The following is a 26,570-nucleotide window of genomic DNA, read 5'->3' as shown; positions in this document are numbered from 1 at the left end:
TTTTTTTAATGGTAAAGAGAGAATCTGTTAGATCAAATGTGCTGRAATGRGAATTGAAATCGTGACATATACGGCGGAATGGTTCGTTTAACTCGAAATTTGTTCTAGAAAATTTTAAAAGCAAATGTTTAAACTGCCTGGTACAGCGAGCGGGAATGTTAAAATTAATATCAGACAAGAGAGATGGGCTACAGACTGACCCATTGATGAATATTACAAGAAATATTATAACAAGCATTTCTCTATGACTAGCGAGTGTAGGGAGATTTATCAGTTTTAAACTGTTAGTGTAAGGGGGAAGATTTGAACTGGAATCCCAATGCAAATGATTTAAGGCAAAAAGTAAAAATTGTTTTTGAACGGACTCTATTTTCTCAGAATGAACTAGATAGCAATTGTTCCATACCACGGAAGCTTACTCTAATATAGGCCTCACCAAAAATGTAAAAAGAATTTTCGTGGTAAGCGGATCTCTAAATTCTTTCGACAAACGTTTAACAAAACTTAGAGCACCTTTAGCTTTAAAAACCATGGAAGATGTATGAAGATTAAAATTGAGTTTAGGGTCCATAGTTATTCCCAAGTCAACAAAACTGCATACTTGCTCCATCGTTTTTTAAGATTCAATGGCATGTCATTTCTATCACACCAAGAAACTAGGTTATTTAAGTCTGTTTGCAACTGACATCTTTCACTATTTGAGGTGAATGATTTAAAAAGTTTTATATCGTCAGCATATAATAAAACGTATGAAAACTTAACAGATGATATGTCATTAATAAATAATAAGAACAGAATTGGGCCAAGATGGCTACCTTGAGGAACACGTGACGGAACATTGATTATGTCGGAAAGAGTATCGTTAAATATGACTTGTTGAATCCTATTACTAAGATAAGAAGAAACTCATTTTAGAAATATTGGTTGAAAACTAAGAAGATCAAGTTTATTCAAAAGAATTGAATGGGATACTTTATCAAAAGCTTTACTAAATTCTGTGTATGTAACATCAGTATTCTTATTCTCCCTAAAGCCCGTTGATACATGTGATACAAATTCAAGCAAATTAGTTATTGTGGATTTCCCTTTGCGAAAACCGTGCTGAGAACAAGAAATTAGTGGAGAGATCCGGAAGGTTATGTCGTCTGTTATAATTGCTTCAAAAAGTTTAGGTATTACAGACAACTTTGCTATTCCCCTATAGTTTTCAATAGATGACCTAAATCCACTCTTATGGAAAGGAATTATAAATGACTTTTTCCATATGGATGGAAATAAGCCTTCCATAAGAGATGAATTAAATAGTTTTGTTAGGGGTTGATATATATATTTAGCACATTTCTTAAGAAAGCACGAGGGAATCATATCTGGGCCGTAATTGTATGATTGTTCTAATATATTTAACTGATATAAGACGTCTGCTTCGGATATGGTAGGTGCATTAATGAAAGAAATCGGGCATAGCTTGTGCTGATTCGGAACATTTTTTGGAGATTTTTAAGAGTAATTGGACCTAAATAATTCAGCGAACATATTAGAAATGGTGTGATTGTCACTGGACATACTAGACTTATATTTCATAGCAGACGGAAAATTAGAAATCCTGCGTTTGGAGTTGACGAAACCATAGCACAATTTTGGATTACGTAAAATATTATTTTTGACTTTATTTATATAATTATTATAACATATTTTGTTAAGTTCAGCAAATTGCCGGCGCAATTTAGAATATCTTGAATAGTCAGCAACTAAACCAGTTTTTTTAAAAAGTTTAAATGCACGAGATTTTCAATTTTTTAATTTACATAATTCTTTCGAAAACCATAAATTAGAACTCATTTTATGAGTAACAACACACTTCGGAACCTATTTTTCGAATAAGTTTAAAATAGTTTCATTAAAGTGGGAAGCACTAAATTCAATGAGGCCCATTGAGAAAACATTATTTATTAATGAAGCATGCTGCATATATACAGATATGTCCGAGTGAGGCGGTATATAAGACAAGGTTCCCACGACAGTCGGGTCTACGAAAACCGGAACGGACCCGGATATTTATCCGGCCAAGGACTGTCAACTCGGCAGAATTCTGCCGTTACAACAACAACAACAACAAAGTTAAGTAGATATAGCCACTATTAGCGCAAATACGAATGCACCTAAATTCTATGAAGAATCGACTTCTTCAGATGGAATTGAAGAATGAACAGCAAACAAGACACCWCCTCCTTTCTTGTTCAGCCGGTCAAATCTAAAGATTTCAAATTCGCTATTGAATATTTCACTATCAAAAATGTGGGGCTTTAACCAAGTTTCTGTGCAAGCAATGATTTTAAAATTAGAATTGACGCTATTTGGATACAGATCGGAGAGTTTTAGTTAGGCCTCTTACATTTTGATAATAAATACTCCGCGAATTATTGCTAATCAGTTTTTTGTACCAACGGGTTTACTTTGCATTTTACTGACAACTGCAGGGGGTTTAACACGTTTATGCTCGAATTCGCGCAAAAAGACCCCAGATGGCCAGAATGAGTTGTCAAGAGCCAATTGAAAATTGTCAGCGGATATGTCGATCTTGAAAGATGAAATATCCCTGTCATATTTGAAATTAAATTTTCGGATGTCTGCATCTTCCGATTTTAGTTTAGACGACATATAACTCTTTATGTCATCGACGGTGGTATCCGCAGCAAGTCTTGAGATAAATATTGATTTTTTCCGCGGTATTACAATTAAATTTTTACTACCTGACTTACAGTTATTTGGAAGCGGATCCTGAGAAAGTTTTCGCTTACCATGCTCAGGAACAGCTTTGTCTGTATTCTGAGTAGACGAGACTTTCTTTCCTTGTGGGAAAGGGGAAGACAGATTTATGAGGTCAATATTGGGTGGAGGCATTCTTTTTAAGGAAGAAGCAGTGGTCTCTTCATCAGACGGACGTTTACGTTTATTGTAAGGTTTCGGATTCTCTTCCTGGTCATTTAGGCATTTAAATGATTGAAACAATGCTTCATAATGCTTAAATTTATTTGTAAGGGTTTCAAGCTCACGACCAATCTCCTTGAAATTATTGCGCGCCTGCTTAAAAACTTTAAATAAATCAATTTCAGTTGGTCTGCATTTAATGCAAGACCAGCGCAAGCCCTTACTGTCAAGAATAGAATCCAAAATTCTTCCTGTCAGTCCAGCACATTTCAGATTAGCAAGCCCGTCACACAGCCAGCAAGAAACAAAGCGTTCCGACTCGCCTTTAATAGAGCAATTCGGGAAATTACAAGTCATAATGATAATAAGCAGCAATAAGAAATTTAAATAAAATATAAAAAATTAAGTAATAAAAGTAGAAAGAGAAATGACAAAAATAGTTATAACAAAACAAATGCAATATAAGTTATCAAAGGCAACAACAGTTTGAGATGCACTGTGATACCCGAAAAGTAAGAAACTCGCAAACAGCTGTGAACAAAGATGGAAAACGAATAAAAACAAGAAATAAATTTAGATAAGCAATATAAGTTAACACCAACAATTGCACTATTTTGGAATATAGCAACAAAAACAAATTGAAAGTGACTCGGCGGAATAGATTAAAATTATCAACACACAATTTAAGTAAATTTGAAATGCTTTAATAGAAAAATATCACAGGGATACTTATCTGCACAGATCACTCAATTCAAAAATTTTCACAACAATTTTAAAATATAAATTAAACAAATTGACAGGAGCTCGAAATTACACAGCTGAACACCAGAGATGCCATATGCATAAGCATGTTGCTTTAGCATTAGCATGTTGATTCCATCAGGGCCAATGGATTTGGCAGATTTTGCTTTGTTGATGACACCCTGAACCTCTTCATCGGTGAAAGTAAGTGGCGCGGCGGCGTTTGGCATTATGCGTAGCCGTCGGTTAACACATCGTTTGGCTTTGTCTACCGAAAGGTGCAGTGTAAGCTGCCATCTAAAATAGCTCGCGCACTTCTTCGGGTCCGAAGAGGCATGACCATTGATTCATCTCGGTCGTCGTGACTCTTCGGGTTGGACAAAGCTTTGACAGTAGCCCAAAGCTTACTCACACCGGTGGAGAGGTTGCAGGACATCAGGTGCTCTATCCATTTTGTCCGCTTATGCTGGTTTACCATACGCCGAATCTCCAAATTCAGATCTCTTATTCGGGGATCCCCGGGATCGGCATGGCGTAAGGTGTCGCGCTCATTAGCTAAAGCGGCTGCTTCGGCTGGGGAGTTGGGGCGGATTTCCGCTGTTTGTCCAGCTGGTATGAAGCGAGCGGTAGCTGCTGCGATCACCTTGCGGAATAGACGTTCGCCAACGCATACGTCCGTWGGAATGGGTAGAGCGTTGAAGGTGCTCTCAGTAAATTCTGAGAAGCCGAGCCAGTTAGCTTTGTTGAAGTTAACGAAGGTGCGGTTGTCCACAGAAACCAAATCGGCAGGTTTCTCGATCGAGATAATTATGGGTAGATAGTCTGATGCGAGAGTTAGCATAGGTCGCCAGGTTATGCTATTTATCAGACCACCGCTAGCGATTGTAATATCGGGCGAGCTACTACAAGTGCCCATAACTCTGGTGGAGGCTTCGTCATTCATTGTGCAGAATGTCGAATCGTCAATCTGTTCCGCCAGCTCCATCCCCCTACGGTCATTTGACAGACAGGAATGCCAAAGATCGTGGTGCGCGTTAAAGTCGCCTAGCACCAACCGGTTTTCACCACGAAGTAGCGCACCTATATTCGGGTGATATCCTGTAGGGCAACATGTAACTGGGGGGATGTATATATTAAATATTTCCAGCTCGACATCGCCTGACCGGACAGCTATGCCCTGACATTCTAGGGTAGCGTCCCTGCGGTCGATGTCTTCATCAATTAGACGATACTGCATGGTGTTGTGCAATATGAAAGCTAAGCCACCACCATTATCTCGCTCGCGATCTTTACGTATAACGTTGAAACCTGCACAACTCAGAAGATCTGAGCGGCTGTTTAGTTTGCTTTCTTGGACCGCAGCTATCGATACGCGCTCCCGATTCATAAGTGCAACTATCTCCTCGATCTTGCTCTGGAGTCCGTTGCAATTGAATTGAAGTAGCCGGGTTTTTCGCGGGTGTCCGTGGGTGATTCTAGGGGTGTGGGAGGGACGTGTGGGTGGTATTTGTTACAGCTGCAGAACCCGCCGGGGCGGTTGCCGCACCAGGGTGTTTGTTGGCGATGCCACTGTTGTGTGTTGCGGGGGCAGACTCCTGCAGCATGGGGCAATGTACGACTCACTCCACTCACGTGTGGTGCGCAGACCGGAACAAGCCGGGAAGTAACACCAGCCAGAACAAGAGTTGCACTTGACTGATGTGACGTTCCGACTTATGGCGGTCTGACACACGAAACAGACTGTGCGAGGAACCAAGAGTTTCTGATTGGTTCTCGCACGTGGATTGTAGCGGGATGAAGGTTGGGGGGGGACAAGTCAGATTGAGAGCTATGTTGCCTAGTTGAGCTCCGGGGGACCGTGGAGGTCCTCTGTTGACCACTCGAGGTGAGTGGCGGCGCAGCGCGCGAACTATGTGCTGATTGCACAGCCGTAGAGGCTAACGTAGCAGTATTGCGTAGGCAACATAGGGCCCCGTAACGCGTGGTCTACTCCCTATGGGTCTTAAGGCCTGAGCAGGTCCATCCATCCACTGCATGTGTTGCACCTGACCGAGGTGGACTTTGGATGGAGGCTTTTCGCGCAAACGCAGCAGAAGAATTCCTCCGGGCCCGGGTTGGACTCAATGCCAGCACGAGTCCGGAGGATACGTCACAACCCTGCTGCAAGGCGTTGCTCCAGTGACGACACACAAAAAAACACTCACCGATCCAAACGGGGTTAGATCGCCAAAAAAACAGCCCTTGGTCGGATGAAATCCGAGTCAATTCCGGTAACGTAGAACCGGCTGTCGTGGGAATTGCAATAGTTAAAGGTCCTCTAAGTTTTTGGATGGCTGCATTTAATTTTTAAATCTTATTAGACACAATACAAAACAAATATATATAGCTTTCAAAGCATTTATAATGCTTTAAATTAATCAATTTTGATATATGTTTTATTCCTTTTTACAATTATCTTTAAACTTTACAAAAAAATTGCCACTTTAAACACGGGTCTTTCAAATCAACGTTGCCAACATATAATTTTATAAAACACAAAAATTTGTGCAAAATTGTATTGTCACATATGTTCAAAGTCCACATTGGCATATATTCTCCGATACCCCTTGGTTTTTGGGTGAAAAAACCAAGCAGGATTCTGTAAAAAAACCAAAGCGTAATACATATGTACATACATGTATGTATATGTATACAGTGCAGTGATCTCTATAACGAGCGCTCATTAGCACATAATAAATAAAATATTCACCTATAGGATGAACATAATATATATATATATGAAATATACATAGAAAATTAAAATACATAAAATATTTCCGGTCATTAATAAATAATTAAATCAAATTTAAGCGATTAATTATTTAATTAATTTGAAACCTCTTGTTAACTTAAAAGAGTTATCAAATACGTAAAGCGTTGTCGTTATATCAATTTCGTTCAAAACTCGTATTTACTTAAAAGAGTTCTCGTCTAATCATATTATACATATACTATATATCCAAAAATATTTTTGAAATCACAGTTTATCAAAAAGCCAATGGTTTTATTGATTATTTTGACTCTTACATACAAAATAGTCTTCTATTCAACATTTTGTATACGAAACTTTTTCTAAACATCTACAAGTATAGTTTTCACTAAGAGGTTTTGATTTATTCTATACATCTTTTAAATGAACTCAGACTCAAAACTGCTAAAAGTTCCAAAGATGATTTCAGACGAAAAAATTCCGTGTATACCTGCAGAAGCTACACGCTCAAAGCAAGGTGCTACAAAACAAAAAAGGATGAAAGATATTTCATACACCAAATTTCTGAGAGTGTCATTCTAATTTGATACTGATATGATATGAAGTAATCGTAGAATCTGACGACCCATATCTACCAGAAAATTTTAAATCTTCGGCTTGCTCAAAATACGAAAATTGCTTAGGCCAATTCGAAGAGACAAAAGCCGTGATCACTGATCAACTGAAATGAATCAAATCAATTGCACCTACTATACAACCAAGAGTAGAGCTGCCACAAAGATAAGCCCAAGAGGCAGGTTCAGGCATTCACCTTAAAGTTCAGTATGCGACACAGATATATTTCATGGTGGTTACTAACAGTGGCCGTTCTTCCGGGACATGTTTACAGCTGTGTACATAAACCATCCAAAACTATGAAAAACGCAGAACTTGTATCACCTCCGATACAAAACAAAAGATCAAGCAGGTGTAATAGCCAAACAGTTCGCTCTTAATGACGAAAACTTAAACTTTGCTTCGGAAGCTCTGAAAGCACGTTACGAAAATGAGAGAATATTGGTCGACAAACAAGTGACGATATTAATATAATTTACCAAAGATTCAGAAAGAAACAAATGAAGAATTCATAAAACTTCCATCTACTATTTTAAATTGTTGTTCGGTTTTATCGATCGAATCCCACACACAAATTTAATTGAGTTTACTGCCATAAAAGACATCAATCATTGTTATCTAACATTATTCCAGCTCACCCCCAAACAGCGCAAACGTATAAAAAGCAACAGGTTTAGTTGCAACAACAAATTCCGAAAACTGCCAAGAAGCACTATGCTGCTCAAAGGCGTTAAAAACCCAAACGCTACATAGCGAAAATCACAGTAGGGTACTACTACCCACAGCAGTTGCCTAGCTCGAACACCGAGGAGAACTGTTTAAACTCAGATCTTTAATAGACCGAGGATCACAAACATTATTTATAGCGTTTAGTGCACAAAACAGGCAGCACTTGCCAACAAAACTGGCCAATTTTGAAATCACGGGAACGAGCGAAAGAGTTGTTCAAAACTTACCCTCTTTTCTCCTAAAGCGGATAAGCGCACACAAGCAGAAGCTATCCTCTTACCACAATTGGTCCTAAGTGGACTAGTTCCGGAACCAGTCACAACAATGGACACTCAGGTTGAGGAAATCTCAAATGAGTACCTCAATTCACAATTGAAAAAATTTTGGGAATTAGAAGTACTCAGAGTGAGTCACGGGGGCTGTGCAAAATACGCCGCATCACACGCTGCTACATCGCAGCTCGTCACGCGAACTGAATCACCCACCCATCCATCGCGGCCGCGTAACCCGATTTCAACCCGCAGCTCGCGTCGCACACCAATGGAGCGAAGCCCTGTTGCGGCCTCGACAGCCTGGACCACCACCTCGTCGATCTACGGGTCTGAGCAGCGTTGTGGCAACGCAATCAGTACCGATCAGCTTATACCTGATTTATTTATGAACGTTCGCATCAGCAGAAAATACCCAAAGTGATGCGAACTCATGTCTCAAGGATTGAAATTATCGACAGCGTTCGGTTTGTATATCATCCCTTAAAACTGATTTGGTCGATTACTTCTGTTCTATTTCAAATACACATGTTTGTATGTACATGTATGTGTATATATATATATGTATATGTCATATGTAAAATGGAAGTTCCATCAAGTACATACATACAAGAAATATATGTATAGTATGTACGTACTCGATGGAATTTATATTGTCTACGCCTCGAAAATTTGTAACATGAGCACATTTTCAAAACTGATAAATTTTTTGCCACACATGATTCAAATCAGTCCAGCAGAAAATTGTTGTTGTTTGCTTATACTTATAGATCTACCCAAAGATTTACCTATAGTTTACCCAAAGTTTCACATCAATTCAAACAATCTTCGCAACGCTATGAACTGTCCGTTCCCACGACAGTCGGGTCTACGAAAACCGGAACGGACCCGGATTTTTTATCCGGCCAAGGACTGTCAACTCGGCCGAATTCTGCCGTTATAACAACAACAACGATATGAACTGTCATGATACGATTAGAACCGAAGCCAGCCATACCGTTTACTCGATCGTGATTGCCGAAGAACAGATTTTTCTGGCTTTGCATCAGATCAGTTGATGCTGGTGGCTACCCGAATTGATTAACAATGTGTCTATACTGAACTGAATTGATTTGATTGTGTTTTTGGCACGACACTTTTTTCTGATTTTATCATACTGGTTGCAGCTCTCTGATCTACATCATATTTTTCACACCGGCCGACCGACAGACGGCGCCCTGCCGCTTTTGATCAAACATATATTTTTTTCTCCAAACCTTGTCTTACGAATTCATCGCCGAGTCAAAAAGGTGAGTGCCAGTATTAGAGTGCCAATTTATAATGCATGTTTCTCTGATTTATTTTGCACTTATATTTTTAACTTTTATATCCCCTAACACTTCACTAATTCGTTTCTAACCATTTATTTTATATTAGATAGTGCAAAAATGACTTTTATTCTATTTATAACTTTAAGTGAAATCCATTTATTGATTTCCTCATAATTGTTAGCACATAAGTAAATGATGTTCACTATTATAAAAACATGTAAAAAGTGTAAATTGAGAATTTGTTTAAATATTGAGAGCTTGATTAAATGAATTTGAAGAGAAAAATTTGCATAAAGTGCGTTAAATGCAGTGAAATAGCAGGTTGAAATATAAGAATTTTGGGAATTTTTGAATTTTAAAGTCGACTAAGCGTTTGCGTTACCTATAACCCCATATATTTTTTAATCAGCAGGACTTCCTCTTTCCAACGGCACCTTCAGATCGCGGCCGCGCTTAAAAAAAATAACCCTGGCCGAACCAACATCGGGGTGTTTAGAGATCTTTCGCGTAGAACTCCTTTCTGCGACTTTTTTTCTTTTATAAAAAATTGCTACAGATTTTTGGCGTTTTCCAGTTAAGTGTTTGGGGTAAAAAGTTTTTGCTTATTTGCTTTTGTTGACACCTAGGCAGATATGGCAATACCATTTATTTGCTGGTATGCAACCCCATTATTGTTGTGCAAATGCAGAGAATTTAACTAAAACAAAATAATTAAAATGAAGCTTTATTTGCAATAAATATTAAAAAAAATTAACATACAAAAACCTTATAGTGAAGTGTTAGTAAGTGAAAAGTGCATTATATAAGTGAAAAAGTTATTCACAATATACAAATTATCAATTTAGAAGTTGTAAATTTTTTAACTTTAAATGCAAATATCTTTAAAACTATAAGTCAGCGGCAGCTATATATATATATATATTCGTTATCTGGAGAACGTCACCTTTCCAGTGACACCCATTTTATCCCCGAAATCCGACGATGCTATTCTAAATTTTAGCCATTAGAATTCCTTTCTGCATTGGCGGCCTCCGGCCGCGCTTCAAAAAAAAAAAAATCCTCAGTCGGACCAACATCTGGGCGTGCTCTGTTCTTTTGTGTTGATCTCCGTTGCATTTCTTATTTTATGAATAAATGAATTTTTACTTAAGTTTGATATGGAATTAAAGTTATTTTGGGTTGGGTTCGTTTCAGTATCTCCTTTTCACTGCTTATTCCTCTTAAATGCGTGCACGGATTTTTTTAAATTTATATAGCGCGGATAGCTAATGAATTAAACTTTGGTTTAAATGTAAATTGTTAAATGTTAATTCGTTTTTTAGATATAAGTAAGCAAAAAACGCACATTTTCACATTTGCTCAAACAATGGCTCTCGTCTTTTGAAGTTTTTGTTGCACTGCTTGCAAAAAATTTAACCTATTTAACACACACACATTCTTTGAAATATATTTAGTTAAATTAATGACAAATTATGAATTTTAAGTTGCAATTTTATGTTTAAGAAATAAAACAGCTTTTAATTACGTGTTATACTGTTGCATTAAATGTAAGCAAAATTACTGAATATGAACTGTACAAACGACGAAGAAAATAAACACAAAAGGAAGACAGTAATAACCCAACGAATCAAAATGGTAGGTCTTATATACATTTGGGTTACTTTACTCGTTTCGGATCGATGGTTGAAAGAACAAATGTGAAAAGGGGTGGTATGGGGTGGTGGGGTGGATCCCTAGGGCCACGCTCAATTAAGGTTATACTATATATTTTAATAATGGAGTAATACGTTAGTACTATAGAAAAAATTTTGGTTGGGTTACTTCTGTATTAACGGTATATTGATTTCAATGGAATTCAAATTTTTATTATACTATATTCGCGTGCCTTAATTATAACCGGTTGTTTTCACTATTGGAAATTTTTATTATATCTGTCAGCGATTTCCATTTATTTTTGATTATACATTGTTTTGTATTTTAGGTGACGATACATCAATTTTTATATTTAAAATATAAAGTGGTTGTTGTTGTAACGGCAGAATTCTGCCGAGTTGACAGTCCTTGGCCGGATAAAAATACGGGTCCGTTCCGGTTTTCGTAGACCCGACTGTCGTGGAAACGGGTATAAAGTGGTTATATTTGTTGGTTACCATGCACTCATATTGAACGAAAACTTTAATTTTGGTACTGTACTAATATACTTTACACTTTATTACGTAATATTATTATATATTACTTATACATATGTATATACAATATTATTATATAATATTACTAATACATGTATATAATATTAATTATTTGCTTAATAAATTTAAAAAAGAAAATATCCATATGCATGAAATATGCATAGAAATTTTTCCGAAAAAGAGGAATTTCAGCGAAGTGCCTTATCTTCACATGGCAGCGCTCCATTTCGTCGGTTAAAACGAGTGTAAAATGTAATTTTTAAAATGCAGATTTTTTAGGTAAAAATCTGCGAAAAGTGTAAGATATGGAGTTATTTACAAATTTATAGTGTAATTTAATTGAATTGAAGTGAAAAATGTTAATAAAGTGTGTTTAATGTGGTGAAATAGCGTCTTGAAATGTACGAATTTTGCGAATTTTTGAACTTTAAGGTCGAATATCTCCTAAACTAACCGTTTGCGGTACCTATAACCTATAACCCTACTATTATATATTTTTTAATCAGGAGGACTTCCTCTTTCTGACACTCCCCGTCAGTTTTGCACTATTTAATATAAAATAAATGAGAAACACGCATTTTAAATAGTTGATTTTAAGAACTTTACATGCAAATATCTTAAAAACCATAAGTCAGCGGCAACCTATTGTATATATATTCTTCATCTGTAGGACCTCCTCGAGACGTACATACCCATTTAAATATTCTAAATCGTAGCCATCGGAGTTTTGCCTTCTACCACCACAACAACATCAAACCATTCTACCACCCTTCACTTTTTTCAACTTGTTGTTAAACTATGAATTGTCAAAAAAAAAAACAAAAAATTGTTATTGAATGGACCTTGACTCACCGGCAAATGTATATCCTCAATGTGGGAAACCTCCTCTATGTCAAATCATTAATTTAACATGCTTAATACCGGAATGGGGTCGTCTTTAGTATACCGTCCCAGGATTTCGGTAATAAAATGGGTATTGTCGGATAGAGGAGATTCTCCAGATCACGAATATATATGGTTATAGCCGCAGGAAGCTTATAGTTTTCGAGATATTCGCGATTAAATTTGAAATTTTGCTTTATTTTAATTACATATTTCCGGTATTTAAAATTCATTTTTCACTTAAATTTTTCAATTTTATATACACTAACACATCACTTATTCATTTGCACACATTTATTTTATATAATATAGTGCAAAAATTGCTTTTAGTGTACATTTAAATTATTGTTGAAATATTATTGTTTTAGAATAACAAATGAATTACAAACTGCCAACTAAATAAATACTAAAATATTTTACAAACTAAAACAAAAAAAAAAAAAAAAAATTATAAAGAAATATTATAGCCTGAATATAGGAAACATAATCGTTGATAAGCAATAAAAAAATATGTAAAAAAATTTAAGCGGTCTGAWGGCCGCCAATGTAAAAATGTGTTCTACGGGAGCAAAAAAATGTATACACCCAAAAACGAGTTCTACGCGAAAAAAATTTTGTACACCCCGGTGTTGGACCGACCAGAGTTATTTTTGTTTTTTTGAAGCGCGGCCAAAGGCCGCCCACGCAAAAAGTTCTACGCGAAAAAAATTTGGTACACCCCGGTGTTGGATCGACCAGTTATTTCTTTTATAGGTTGTTTCATTTTGTTATTTTACAAACGATGTCGATAAGGTAACACTGATTATTTGAAACTTTGTAATTCATTTGTTATTCTTAAATAATCATATTTCAACAATAATTTAAATATATTTAAAAGCAATTTTTGCACTATATTATATAAAATAAATGTGTGCAAATGAATAAGTGATGTGTTAGTGTATATAAAATTGAAAAATTTAAGTGAAAATTTCATTTTAAATACCGGAAATATGTAATTAAAATATTGCAAAATTTCAACTTTAATCACGAATATCTCGAAAACTATAAGCTTCCTGCGGCTATCTGGAGAATCTTCTCTATCCGACCATACCCATTTTATTCTCGAAATCCTGGGACGGTATACTAAAGTTTTCCCCCGGAATGTGGGCTTGCCTAAATCCCATCCTCCAAATGATATGCGGATGAGCCGTTTTAGTATATTAAGAATTCGGTGCAAAAATATTACTAATCAACTTTGATCGTTGACTTCCGTGTTTTACTTCTTAATTACAATTGTGTTAGAACATAAATTTCCATTAAAATCATATTAATGACATTTTAATAAAAATGTTACCTCTTACTGTGTACAATGGCCTTTTATGCTTATTTTACTCCTCTGTAGATGTGTATAAAAATATCCAGCTCACGCAGTTATCCGTTTATTTAACTGTTTGCCGGTTTTTAGTGGTTGCAGTTTTCGATAAGTATCGATTAACATTTGAATCTGCAAAATTATGTGCGTAACACAATGCCCGCGCAAGACTGCAGCAGCACGACAGTTAACTGAAAATGGCGTTGTGAGTTCTAGTACATGAACGTTTGTGAGAGGGCAGCAACATAACAATGGCCGGCATGTACGAAAAACAACGCAGTTGTCCATTTTGCATGTATACAATTTCGTTGTGGCCATCCTAATACCTTGCACTTCAATGAAATTTTAATATTTTATTCAAAGTTAAAATTTTCAGCAACAAATAAGTAAATAGGTAGATTTATTTATTTTAAATTATCAATTGTTATTATAAATGATGTAACAGAGCTTTTTTATGCTTTTATTTGTAAAATAACGTCAGGTTTGTTAGAGCTTTGAGTAATTTTACATTTTACATATTAGTGGCCTCACCACTGTTGTTGTTGTTTTAACGGTTATCAGTCCCCGATGGGATGGTGAGGGTTATCAGTGTTGTCGTCGATGTCATCTAACGGGAGGCCCAGGAAACGTGCTGTTTCGACGGGGTCGGACCAAAAGGAAAAGGGTGTTAGATGGGTGGGGTTGGTTGGGCATGCAAAGAGGTGGTCAGTGTCATGCGGAGACTCGTTGCATGCAGGACATACGGTAGGTATGTCAGGGTCTATTCTGGATAGGTAGGAGTTTAACCTGCTACAATATCCAGAACGAAGTTGCGCAAGGGTCACTCGCGTTTCTCGCGGCAACTCGAGCTCTTCGTTTGCTATGGGTGGTGATTTGACTCCAAGTRCGCCATTCACGGGGAGGGAGTCGGTGAAGGTGTTGATGGCTCAACGGGTTATTGACAGCCGGAATTTTGACGCCGTCGACTGCAATATTAAGTTCCAGTCTGTACTCCTTCGTCCAGTTCGTGAATATGGTCGCTGTGGATTTGGTAGGGGAAAGTTGGAGGTTCCGTGCAGTGAGGAAACGAGAAAGGTCGGAGAGGTAGTTGGTTACCTTCGAACATATGCCATTGATTCCATTGCCCGACGTCAATATCGTACAGTCATCAGCGTACGAGGTTATGGAAACCCCCTCTTGTGGTTGCGAGAGTTTCGAGATGTAGAAGTTAAACAGCAGCGGGGAGAGGACACCACCCTGCGGAACCCCCTGTTTAGTTCTTCTCAGTTTAGATGTTGCGCCTCGAAATAGTTTCAGATAGTTCATGGTCCACCTCTTGAGCCCTGGAGGAAGCGTGGTTTTCTCAATGTCCTGCAGTAGCGTTGTGTGATTGACCGTGTCAAAANAGGGGAAAGTTGGAGGTTCCGTGCAGTGAGGAAACGAGAAAGGTCGGAGAGGTAGTTGGTTACCTTCGAACATATGCCATTGATTCCATTGCCCGACGTCAATATCGTACAGTCATCAGCGTACGAGGTTATGGAAACCCCCTCTTGTGGTTGCGAGAGTTTCGAGATGTAGAAGTTAAACAGCAGCGGGGAGAGGACACCACCCTGCGGAACCCCCTGTTTAGTTCTTCTCAGTTTAGATGTTGCGCCTCGAAATAGTTTCAGATAGTTCATGGTCCACCTCTTGAGCCCTGGAGGAAGCGTGGTTTTCTCAATGTCCTGCAGTAGCGTTGTGTGATTGACCGTGTCAAAATCTTTTTACAGGTCCAACACTACGAGGATCGTTCTCTCACAGGGTGGTTTCTGGTTGAGGCCACGAGCTATCTGAGCGTTTATGACGCTAAGCGCTGTGGTGGTACTGTGCATTTTACGGAATCCATGCTGGTGACTGGCTAGGATCAGGTGGTGAGTGACGCTCGGGAGTAACAAGGCTTCAAGTGTCTTCACTACTGGGGAGAGGAGAGTTATCGGGCGGTAAGATTCCCCTTTGTTGGCGGGTTTCCCTGGTTTCAGTAGTGGGACCACTCTTCCGACTTTCCACACATCGGGTATTTGAAGAGTGGTTAGCGACAGGTTGAGGACCTTGGTGAGATATTTTACTCCCGTCGAGCCTAGAWGCTTTAGCATTAGCATGTTGATTCCATCAGGGCCAATGGATTTGGAAGATTTTGCTTTGTTGATGACTCCCTGAACCTCTTCATCGGTGAAAGTAAGTGGCGCGCCATCGTTTGGTATTTTGCGCAGCTGTCGGTTAACACATCGTTTGTCTTTGTCTACCGAAGGGTGCAGTGTAAACTGCCGGCTAAAATAGCTCGCGCACTTCTTCGGGTCCGAAGAGGCRTGACCATTGAATTGAACTTCAACTCGGTCGTCGTGACTCTTCGGGTTGGACAAAGCTTTGACAGTAGCCCAAAGCTTGCTCACACCGGTGGAGAGGTTGCAGGACATCAGGTGCTCTATCCATTTTGTCCGCTTATGCTGGWTTACCATACGCCGAATCTCCAAATTGAGATCCCTTATTCGGTGATCCCCGGGATCGGCATGGCGTAAGGAGTCGCGTTCAGCTCCAGCTCCATCCCCCTACGGTCATTTGACCGACAGGAATGCCAAAGATCGTGGTGCGCGTTAAAGTCGCCTAGCACCAAACGGTTTTCACCACGAAGTAGCGCACCTATATTCGGGTGATATCCTGTAGGGCAACATGTAACTGGGGGGATGTATATATTAAATATTTCCAGCTCGACATCGCCTGACCGGACAGCTATGCCCTGACATTCTAGGGTARYRTCCCTGSGGTCGATGTCTTCATCGATTAGACGATACTGCACGGTGTTGTGCAATATGAAGGCTAGACCACTACCATTATCTCGCTCGCGATCTTTACGTATAACGTTGAAACCTGCACAACTCAAAAGATCTGAGCGGCTGTTTAGTTTGGTTTCTTGGATCGCAGCTATCAATACGCGCTACCGATTTATAAGTGCAACTATCTCCTCGATCTTGCTCTGGAGTCCGTTGCAGTTGAATTGAAGTAGCCGGGTTTGTCGCGGGTGTCCGTGGGTGATCCTGGGGGTGAGGGAGGGACGTGTGGGTGGTATTTGTTGCAGCTGCAGAACCCGCCGGGGCGGTTGTCGCACTAGGGTGTTTGTTAGGGCTTTCACTTAGAATGTCTGGTCCCTTAATTGCGAAGGTGCCGCTGCACAGCTGGTTGATGTCTTCGTGAAAATAAAGGCTGACATCACCGCCGTTTAAGAAAAGCGATGGACATGATAAAGACTGAGACGAGTAGGTCCTTGTGGGATTTACTACAGTGCATATAAAGGAGCGCAAGTTTGGTGTGGGATTCGTGGTGGGAGAGAGACTCCGTCGCCGAGTACTATCATTTACTCCGGTGAATGAACGTCTAGCCACAATCCGTATCAAAGTGAGGCTCTTCAACATATCGCTGATTTACGCCCACGCCCCGACAGATGAGAAGGACGATGTGACCAAAGATGCCTTTTATGAGTGCTTCGAGTGCACTTATGAGAGCTGCCACAGCCACGATGTCAAAATTGTGATTGGCGTCATTAACGCCAGGGTGGGCAAAGAAGATATCTTTGGCACTACGGTTGGTAAATTCAGCATCCATGACGAAACATCCCCAAATGGGTTGAGGCTGATCGACTTCGCCCGGGCCCGAAATATAGTATACTAGATTCCAGCATAAGAAGATTCATTAAGCTACCTGGCTGTCTCCGGATCGAAAAACCACAAACCAGACCGATCATGTTGTGACAGACGGAAGACACGTTTCCATTTTTGTGCTCTCCAAGGTCCTAACATCGACTCTGATCACTATATTTTGGCAGCCAAGATTCGCACGCGCCTCTGTGCAGCAAAAAACGCACGCCATCAAACGCAAGGAAGGTTCGACGTCGAGAAGCTGCAATCACAACAGACCGCCGAAAGATTTTCTACTCGGCTTGCACTCCTGCTCTCTGAGAGCACTCGTCAACAACTCGGCATAAGGGAACTGTGTGACGGCATTTCATACTCTTTACGTACAGCTGCAACCGAAACCATTAGTTTTCGGAAAGTACAAAAGAACAGCTGGTACGACGAGGAGTACCGTGTCGCAGCGGAGAGAAAACAGGCTGCCTACCTCGCAACGTTACCATCGACCACAACACGTGCGGAATGGGATAGATACCGAGAGTTGAAGAGGGAAGCGAGACGCATTTGCAGACAGAAAAAGGGAAGGGCCGAAATGCGTGAGTACGAAGAGCTTGATAAGCTGGGCGACAGGGGTAATGCTCGAAAATTGTATGAAAAAATGCGGTATCTTTAATTGAAGGTTTCAAGACCGGAGCATACTCTAGTAGAACAGCCAAAGATGATCTAGTCACCGATGCCCAAAGCATACTTAAATTATAGAGGGAACAATTCTCCAGCCTGCTGAATGGCAGTGAAAGTACAAAGCCGGGAGAAGGCGAACGCGAATCCTAAATCGATGACGATGGGGCAGACGTTCCATTGCCCGACCATGAAGAAGTTCGAATAGCAATTACCCGCCTGAAGAACAACAAAGCTGCGGAGGCCGATGGATTGCCGGCCGAGCTAGTCAAACACGGCGGCGAAGAACTGATAAGGAGCATGCATCCACTTCTTTGTAAAATATGGTCGGACAAAAGCATGCTCAACGATTGGAATTTATGTGTGCTATGCCCAATCCATAAAAAAGAGACCCTACAATCTGCGCCAATTACCGTGGGATAAGCCTCCTCAACACCGCATATAAGGTTTTATCGAGCATATTGTGTGAAAGATTAAAGCCCACCGTCAACAAACTGATTGGAACTTATCAGTGTGGCTTTAGACCTGGAAAAACAGCAACCGACCAGATATTCACCATGCGCCAAATCTTGGAAAAGGCCCGTGAAAGGAGAATCGACACTCATCACCTCTTCGTCGATTTCAAAGCTGCTTTCGACAGTACGAAAACGAGAAATAATGAAAGTTTTAAACTAAGCCATCTCAAATCTAATAATTATTAATATCAACCATAATTGTTAAAGCTCTCAGATATTGGAGTTGTGCACCCCAAGCATTTGTGTTCGAGCTCTTCCAGATTAAGTGCTCCGGCCTCTGGCTGATTATTCTTCAACAACTCTGAAGGTAGTTCTACCACGTCGTCATTGTGCAAATTGGCCAATACCAACAAAATTTCCCCTGTATTAACTTTCGGAAGAGGAAGCGATTAATCGATACCAGCGATATAAACCACTATCAATACCACCGCCGGCCTTTTCGAATAGCTGGTCGAGACTGAAGATATATCCATCGTTTGACGATCCGCGGAAGGGACGATGTCGATTTTCATCTGCGTTCGGGTCTTGACCGTCACTCCTTAAGTCTGGTTCATACGCTCTAGCATACTTTGGGACGATCCGTAGAATCACACTCTCGAAGTAATAGCTTACAGCCTCCTTGGTATCTCTAAGAGGACTTAGCGACTCCTCTACAGTCAGAGCTTTCAGTCCTCAATTTCTTCAGGGGGAAACTGGGAGCCAAACACGAGATCGAGAGCAGTGTAGTAGATCTAGAATAGTTCGGTTTTGAGAACGCCTTAAAATGTTTTGTTCTCTCCTATTCAGAATCTTCACATGAATTTCTGGAATTATGTGCATAATTTGTTCGTCATTTATTTATATATATCGTCTGTTACATTCTTGTTTTTTAGATTTATTGTATAATTACTGAGCGAATACCAAATTTAATCTAAAAAGGAAAACGTACGAAATACGATTTATTGTAAATAACCATGATTGACCCCAGTTCAAGTGATGAGGAAGGCGATGACGATCCCGTGGTGGTTGCACCAAAAGGTCGCACAGCATCTTCTACTTTAAATTCCAAACCTAATGTTAATGCCACCACAAATGCTCGTGGCAGCGGCGATGTCTGATTTTGGTATCCCTGCAAAACTTATACGGCTGTGTAAGCTGACGTTGAGCAACTGCGCCGTTAGTTCTGCTTTCTCCAGACTGGACAAGGAAGCAACACAAATGGGTCTGGCAGTGAGCGAGGACAAGACGAAATATCTCCTGTCATCAAACAAACAGTCGTCGCACTCGCGACTGGGCACTCACGTCACTGTTGACAGTCATAGCTTTGAAGTTGTAGATAATTTCGTCTATCTACGAACCAGCGTAAACACCACCAACAATGTCAGCCTGGAAATCCAACTCAGGATAACTCTTGCCAACAGATGCTACTTCGGACTGAGTAGGCAATTGAGAAGCAAAGTCCTCTCTCGGCAAACAAAAACCAAACTCTATAAGTCACTCATAATTCCCGCTAGGCTAGGTCATGTTGTCCGGATGGACGAAAACACTCCAGCTCTGAAAGTATTCGACACAGTACCCGCCGGGGGAAGCAGAGGAAGAGGAAGACCTCCATTCCGTTGGAAGGACCAAGTGGAGAAGGACCTGGCTTCACTTGGAATATCTAATTGGCGCCACGTGGCAAAAAGAAAAAAACTACCGCGCTGTTGTTAACTCGGCTATAAACGCGTAAGCGGTGACTGTGCCAATTAAGAAGAAGATGATATAACAACATAGAAGATTTTTGGTATTTTACATATATATATATTATAGGTATATGCATTTTTTTTTATTTTATATTGTTATGTATGTATATAAATTTTAAGTTTTTATAAATTATTTTGTTTTTCTTATGAATTATTTTCTTTTGTTAATGAATTAATATTGATATATTGTGATATATTATAATATGAAAAATGAATTGCCTGTAAATGAAAAAATGAACTGATAAAATAAACACATAAACTTACATAGAAATAGAGCTATAGATTTTCTGATGTTCTCTGCATTAGGGTCGTCGGTTCCAGAAAGGAATAATCGATCAGGTTCCTCTCGTGGGTGTGCGCTTTCGGAATTTGTTTGTATTTGCAACCATTTCGTGTTTATGCTATCATTCATTTCATTTACAAAATTGTACAAGACGCAAGAGCATTTTGTTATTAATATAGCGTTTTTAATATCGTTATCAATTCCTTTTCCTATCGTTCTAAATCGTGCCTTCAGTTGGCCAAAAGCGTTCTCCACAACCCTTCGAGATTTAGATAAATGGTAATTGAAAATATTCTCGTGATCCTCAGCGGCTTTGTTATAGGGATAGGGCTTCATTAGAAACGGAGTAAAGCGAAACGCCGAGTCTCTAAGAACTACAATGTGAAAATATGTGGATTAGTGTCACAAAGTTTTTTCGCATTCTCTGTAAGCAGTGGGTTTTGCTAAATTCTTTTCAAGTCGGATTTTTCAAATATTTGGGAATCATTACAACGACCAGGTGCTCCAACATTAATGTATATAAAGCAATGTCCAAAAAAAATGCTTTAAGTATTTTCCAAAACATGTATGTTGTTAACTTACCAGTAGTCTACGAGGGCTAGTAAAGCCATTGAGTACCAGCCTTTGTAGTTGAAATAGTCAACAGCATCAGATGTGGAGGGAATAATCTCAATATGACATCCATCTGAAATAAATTGTATTTGCATGTTATGAATAAAATATTTCAAATTCATAAACTTACATTTCCCCAGACATTGGGGGAACCCAATTTTTCTTCTCAAACGTACTCGGTAATTTTTCCTTGAGTAAGAAATGAGCTGGCTAAATATTTAGGCGATAGTATGTAACACACCGCTCTGCAAAAGTCTTTAAGGATAGAGAATAGTGTTCCAACTGTTCTGTACTCAGCAGAAAAACCAAGGGCAAACAAAGCGATAGCTATTCTTTTTTCTAATGGAATACATTGCCTGTATATAGTATCACGTTTGCCAATGTTTGTGAGCTCATTACATAAAATTTTGAATAATTCCCGACTCATCCTGAAGCTCTGCTTGAAGAATTGGTCACTATTGAAAGTAACGGCGAGTTCCCAAATATTACCGTGCGTTTCCTACAATGCAATGTCAAGTGGGAGTTTAATAAAATGATGTAATTGCTTACGTGTTTCCACAAACGTTTTGGCCTATTGTTATTTATTACAAAAAGCAATAAAGAATTTTGCATTTTTTTCTCAGTTAATATATTTTCTAATCTAAGTTGTCGTCTTTTCCGTCTTTCTGCCAACTTCTTATTACTCGCAGCAATCTGCGTAATCAAGTATACAATCGCGTTCTTTTGTTTTCCTTCCATATCTTTAATTTTTATTATTTTTTCTTTTTTAATTCACGAGTAAAAATATTGATTCACGAAACTTTACAATTTACCAAGAAGAATACAAATACAACAAATTTGATAGTTGATAATCACATTAGCCTATAAAAACAGGTAGATTATTGAACAAGCTTATAACGAGATTAAGTTCATATGTAAACGTACTGAGGTGACAGTTTGTTGCTTTCAATATTTGGCATACTAATTAGTATTCCATATATTGCAGTGACAGGAGAGTTGGGCATGTTTTTTGGTATAACACTAATTTTTCTTGTCAAGATGCCCCGTTAGTGATAAAGACATGCCCAACTCTCCTGTCACCGGAAATGTGGGAATCGCTCACCTACTAAACTTTGACAGTTGACTGGATCGGATGGTCTTGACGTTTCGCCATTTGAATGACTGGAACGGCCAGACGAAATTATACCGAAAATATATGTGAAGGGTAGGATTTGTTGCCACCATTTATAATCGCTAATAAAAATTGAAAACAATGAAAAATAAAGAAAATGGGAAGTTGAAATATATTTCATTAAACGTTTGGCAATGTGATGCATGATGATGATAGTAGTCTTATAGCGCGATTCTGTAAGCAGTCTCTAGTCTCTATTTGAGACATTTTGGAGTGAAGTCTTAATTTGTGACTAGTTACTATTCACTTCTCTAGTATATTCAAAATGGCAGACAAGAGTTCTTTTTGGTTTTGTGAGTTGCTAACTACCAGGTCTCAAATTTTAGGCAATATTTTGAGACTAGAGCTAGAGACTGTTTAGTGAATAGTAATTTGTCACAAAGTGAGATTTTACCTCAAAATGTCTCAAGTAGAGACTAGAGACTGGTTACAGAATCCCGCTATTATATTCATCAAAGTGTAAAAACATCTCTGAATAACGAAATGTAATAGATTTTGTGACTGTCCCATCAGAATAGCAAAATCGTCTCAAATCACAAAAATTGTGCCTAATTTCAAATCTCAAATATAGATACTTGTGACTGTATCGCAGTACAGAATCACTCGGTTAATTTTCAGTTCCCAGTCATTAAAAACATTTGTTAATTGAGAACTAACAGGCTTAATTCACTTTATTAAATATAGAAAGTTCAAAAGTCAGTTGTTTTAATATGCCATGAAATAATAAAAAAAAATATTTAAATAGTTTGGCGGTACATTAGAAGCTGGGTAATTTAATTTAAATACCCAAAAATTATTATTTTGCCTGATCTGGCGATAATGGAAAATTATATAAAAATGAGCTTATTTTGAGGCGCTCTCACACTGGAATAAGTTGGGCATCTCTTTATCACTACTCGTCGTGTTAAATGTCGTCAATTTATGTCGATTTTATAATCTCTTCGCAAAACTTTTATATTTCCTTCATTCTATAGCCATGTGTTAACGGAGGTGAGAAATTTTTAGAATAGCACTTCTCCAAATCAAGAAAATATATATATGTAGCAACACCATAAATGTAATTAATTTTTAATTCTCATTAAAACCATTCCTTTTGTTTTTTTTAATTTTTTTGTTTGACATATCAATAAAACGTGTTTTGCTCTGACACATCTAAATTCAACACAGTACTTGCAACCGTAACTCCAGCAAAATTAATGGAGATCACGGGAGTAGAGATAAAGAGGTATTCAACTCCAGTGAGAGAGCAATTGCTAAACGCCAAAGCCTCCTGAGCTCCGGCAGTTGAAAATAGGCGATGGCTAGATTGAAATCTTACCAAAAAATATATATAAACTGAGGGATTTGTTGCATTGTTCAAGACTACTTATAAAAAGTTGTGTGTCAAGTATCATAGTATTATTTTCAATGGGAAAAAAATAAATATTAACAACATTTATATATACAGAGCTAAAAAGCTTAAATCCTTTTATTGGGTATTGAAATAACAAAAGTCAGTTGATTTAACATATCATAAAAAAAAATTAAATAGTTTCTCTGTATATTAATTATCCACTACATAGTAATTTTTATTCGTACTAAATGTTGGATGTTTAAATTCAAAGGCCCAAAAATTATTATTTTGTCCAATTTGACCATAATGGAAAATGTTATAAATTTTAAGCGTTCTCACACTAGAATAAGTTGGACATCCCTTTATTCCTGACGGGAATAACCAATTCACAAAAACATTTGCAAAGTTTCATCTCTTATACTAATATGCTTATTTAACTTTTTGTGTTGAAATGGAAAACTCTATTGTAAGAGAAGCAAAATTCATCATACGAAATTTTTGAATGTGTAAGAATGAGACGCACATATTGACAATGAATTTATTAAAAATTGCCACTATTCAACCGCCATTCGAAGAAAAATTTGAAGGATCGTGAATTATTTGAAGAGCATCAGGTAAGTTGTAAATATGCTATAAATTATAATTATAATCTTTTCAGAACAAGGAAAACCGAATAAATGGAAGAATTATTGAAATTTTATGCAGCATCACATGGTTATTCTTATAATTTGCAATAGCAGTCATTATACAATTGCAACTCAAATCCAACAGTAACAGATTTACAGCCTAGCTCATAAAGAACAAGCTTAAAGATGCAAATACCAGCGTTATACAAAAATCGTGGATCCTACAAATACCATAAATTTGACATATATGAGCATATATGCTATTAGATTTGGGTGAATCTCGGTGCAATATATAGTGCGCTATACAAAAAAAAAGGGATAAGCAAAAACAAACGCGTGGCATATTAGAGGTAGGTAGGTAGGATTGCAGCCCTGTTGTCTTTCGGTCTCAATTAGTACAGGCTGTGCCATTTTGATGCACTATTCGTAGACCTTTTATATCTGCTATGACCTTTCACCTTCTCTTTCAAACCATTTTGAGGTTTCGATCAAGCTACTTATGTCCGATATGTTTTTAATAGAAATTCATTCAAAGTTTGGTGCTTGATGGATTCCAAGGGTTCTGTGTCGGATCTGTGATAGGGCTAGATATTCACAGAGAAAGTGGAAAATTTTTTCCTTGTTCCCTGCTATTTCGCAGTCTCGGCAGATGATGTCGTCGAGCATACCCATTTTGGACGCGTATTCTCCAAATGGCCAATGCTCTTTTATGGTAGCAGTTACTCTGTAGATACTATTTAATAAGTCGTTAATTCTTTTCTTGTCATATGTTGGCCATAATTGTTTAGTTATAATACATTTTTTAACAACAACAATCAATGCTCGATTTGAAAAAAAATTATCACAAATGTGTTTTTTGGACTGTATCCACATGGATACATACTTCGCTTATGGTAAAGAAAAATGCTTATTGTATATTCAGAATCATCAAGAAGATATATTCAAAAGTAAAAAATGCTAGTGTGTTTTTGTAAGTTTTTATTTATTTCAGAAGTTATAAAACTTAAAATTCATTTATTACAATAAAAGCAAATACTGAGAAAGTTTACATACTTAAATTATGACAATATAAAAAGAGGCTAAAAGTTACAAGTTTTTTTAAAATTAGTTCTAATGAAACCTTTCTAAAACCCGGTTGCATTGAACCGGTTCTGGAAAAGATACTATTGGAATTAATTGAAAAAACTTTTTAACATGCATATAATCTAAAGGAAGTAATAATATCTTACTAATAATTCATATATTTCGTAAATAATGATATTCTTTGAAGAAATTTCTTGATCCGTTCTTCCCTTGTCTGTTGTATGTTCCGGCGATGTCGATTTCCGTCATATCGTGAAGAAGTTGAGGCAGTAGTAATACGCTTTTTGTTTGTGGTCGTGGGAGTAATAGGAATATCTTGATTTAGGCTTGACGTTGGGCGTCCCCTTTTACGGGAACATGCCTGTTGATTGGACCGAGCTAAATGCCCATTTGCTATATCGTTGCGAAAGCTCAATAGGTCCATATACATATTCTTCGGGTTGTTATTTTTGTGGTCCATTCGATACTCTAACCACGAGTTACACACCGCCAAATCAATGAAATGTTCAAAAATTTTAAGAGTCCACAGTCCTCGGGAGACTTTACTCACGGGTTCATGGCCATGGATTGATGACACAAGTTGTACAATGCCCCCATCTAACCATCTGAGAAGAAAAATATTATCTGCTCTTTCGACACGATAGTCAAAACTTCCACGGCTTTCTTTCTTCAGTTCTTTTCAGATTTTAAATTAATTTTTCCGAATCTATTTCCTCTTATAGTACCTGTAGCCCAAATTCCTTTTTGTCTTAAATGTAATACTAAATTCAAAGTAGTAAAATAATWATCAAAAAATAGCTTATGATTTTTTTCGTCAGGAATAGTTTTTGCTAGATGAATCACTATATCAGAACAAAATCCCAGCTTTGAGCCACTCAAAATTGTCCCTTTTCCCTGATATATTTCAAAATCGTAAACTATGCCTTTTGAGCTGCTAAGACAAAATATCTTCATTCCCCATTTGATGGGCTTGTTGGGCATATACTGTCTCCGACAAGTTCTACCTTTAAAGGGGACCATCATTTCATCCACACAAAGATTTTCATCTTTTGGAATAACGCACGCTTTTTTTTAAACATGTTTATAATAGGGCGAATTTTGCAAAGTTTGTCTACCTCTTGTGGGTCTGTTGTAAACTTTAAAT

General features: G+C 38.0%; 2 protein-coding genes across 4 annotated transcripts in view; both read right to left on the bottom strand.

Annotated features, from left to right (window-relative positions):
* The window catches only part of LOC108976542 (uncharacterized protein DDB_G0286591-like), a 19,409-nt gene extending 5,554 nt beyond the window's left edge, over positions 1–13,855 (bottom strand). Inside the window, exon 1 of one of the 3 annotated variants that reach the window (XM_018945737.1) lies at positions 13,746–13,855. The gene's annotated coding sequence lies outside the window, so the exon portion shown is untranslated. Of the gene's footprint in view, positions 1–12,382; positions 12,404–13,745 lie in introns of those variants that run through there. The other 2 variants (XM_018945738.1, XM_018945739.1) reach the window with 2 other exon arrangements.
* Positions 13,856–21,179: 7,324 nt separating this feature from the next.
* LOC108976541 lies at positions 21,180–21,640 on the bottom strand. Its single transcript, XM_018945736.1, has 3 exons — positions 21,453–21,640; positions 21,344–21,402; positions 21,180–21,286 (listed from the first exon to the last, which is right to left on the bottom strand). Exons 1-3 carry the CDS (start codon positions 21,638–21,640, stop codon positions 21,180–21,182), a joined length of 354 nt encoding a protein of 117 aa, XP_018801281.1.
* Positions 21,641–26,570: the final 4,930 nt, after the last annotated feature.

This window comes from Bactrocera latifrons, unplaced genomic scaffold, assembly GCF_001853355.1.
Source record: "Bactrocera latifrons isolate USDA-ARS-PBARC rearing strain unplaced genomic scaffold, ASM185335v1 scaffold_775, whole genome shotgun sequence".
Classification (NCBI taxonomy): domain Eukaryota; kingdom Metazoa; phylum Arthropoda; class Insecta; order Diptera; family Tephritidae; genus Bactrocera; species Bactrocera latifrons.
This window is presented reverse-complemented; position numbering and strand designations above follow the sequence as displayed.

Coding starts and splice junctions, on each gene's coding strand:
- LOC108976541 (XM_018945736.1), bottom strand. CDS start 21,640: ATGAGTCGGGAATTATTCAAAATTTTATGTAATGAGCTCACAAACATT. Junction 21,403..21,452: donor AAAGACTTTTGCAGAGCGGT/GTGTTACATACT, acceptor TTCTTACTCAAG/GAAAAATTACCGAGTACGTT. Junction 21,287..21,343: donor CCCCCAATGTCTGGGGAAAT/GTAAGTTTATGA, acceptor AATTTATTTCAG/ATGGATGTCATATTGAGATT.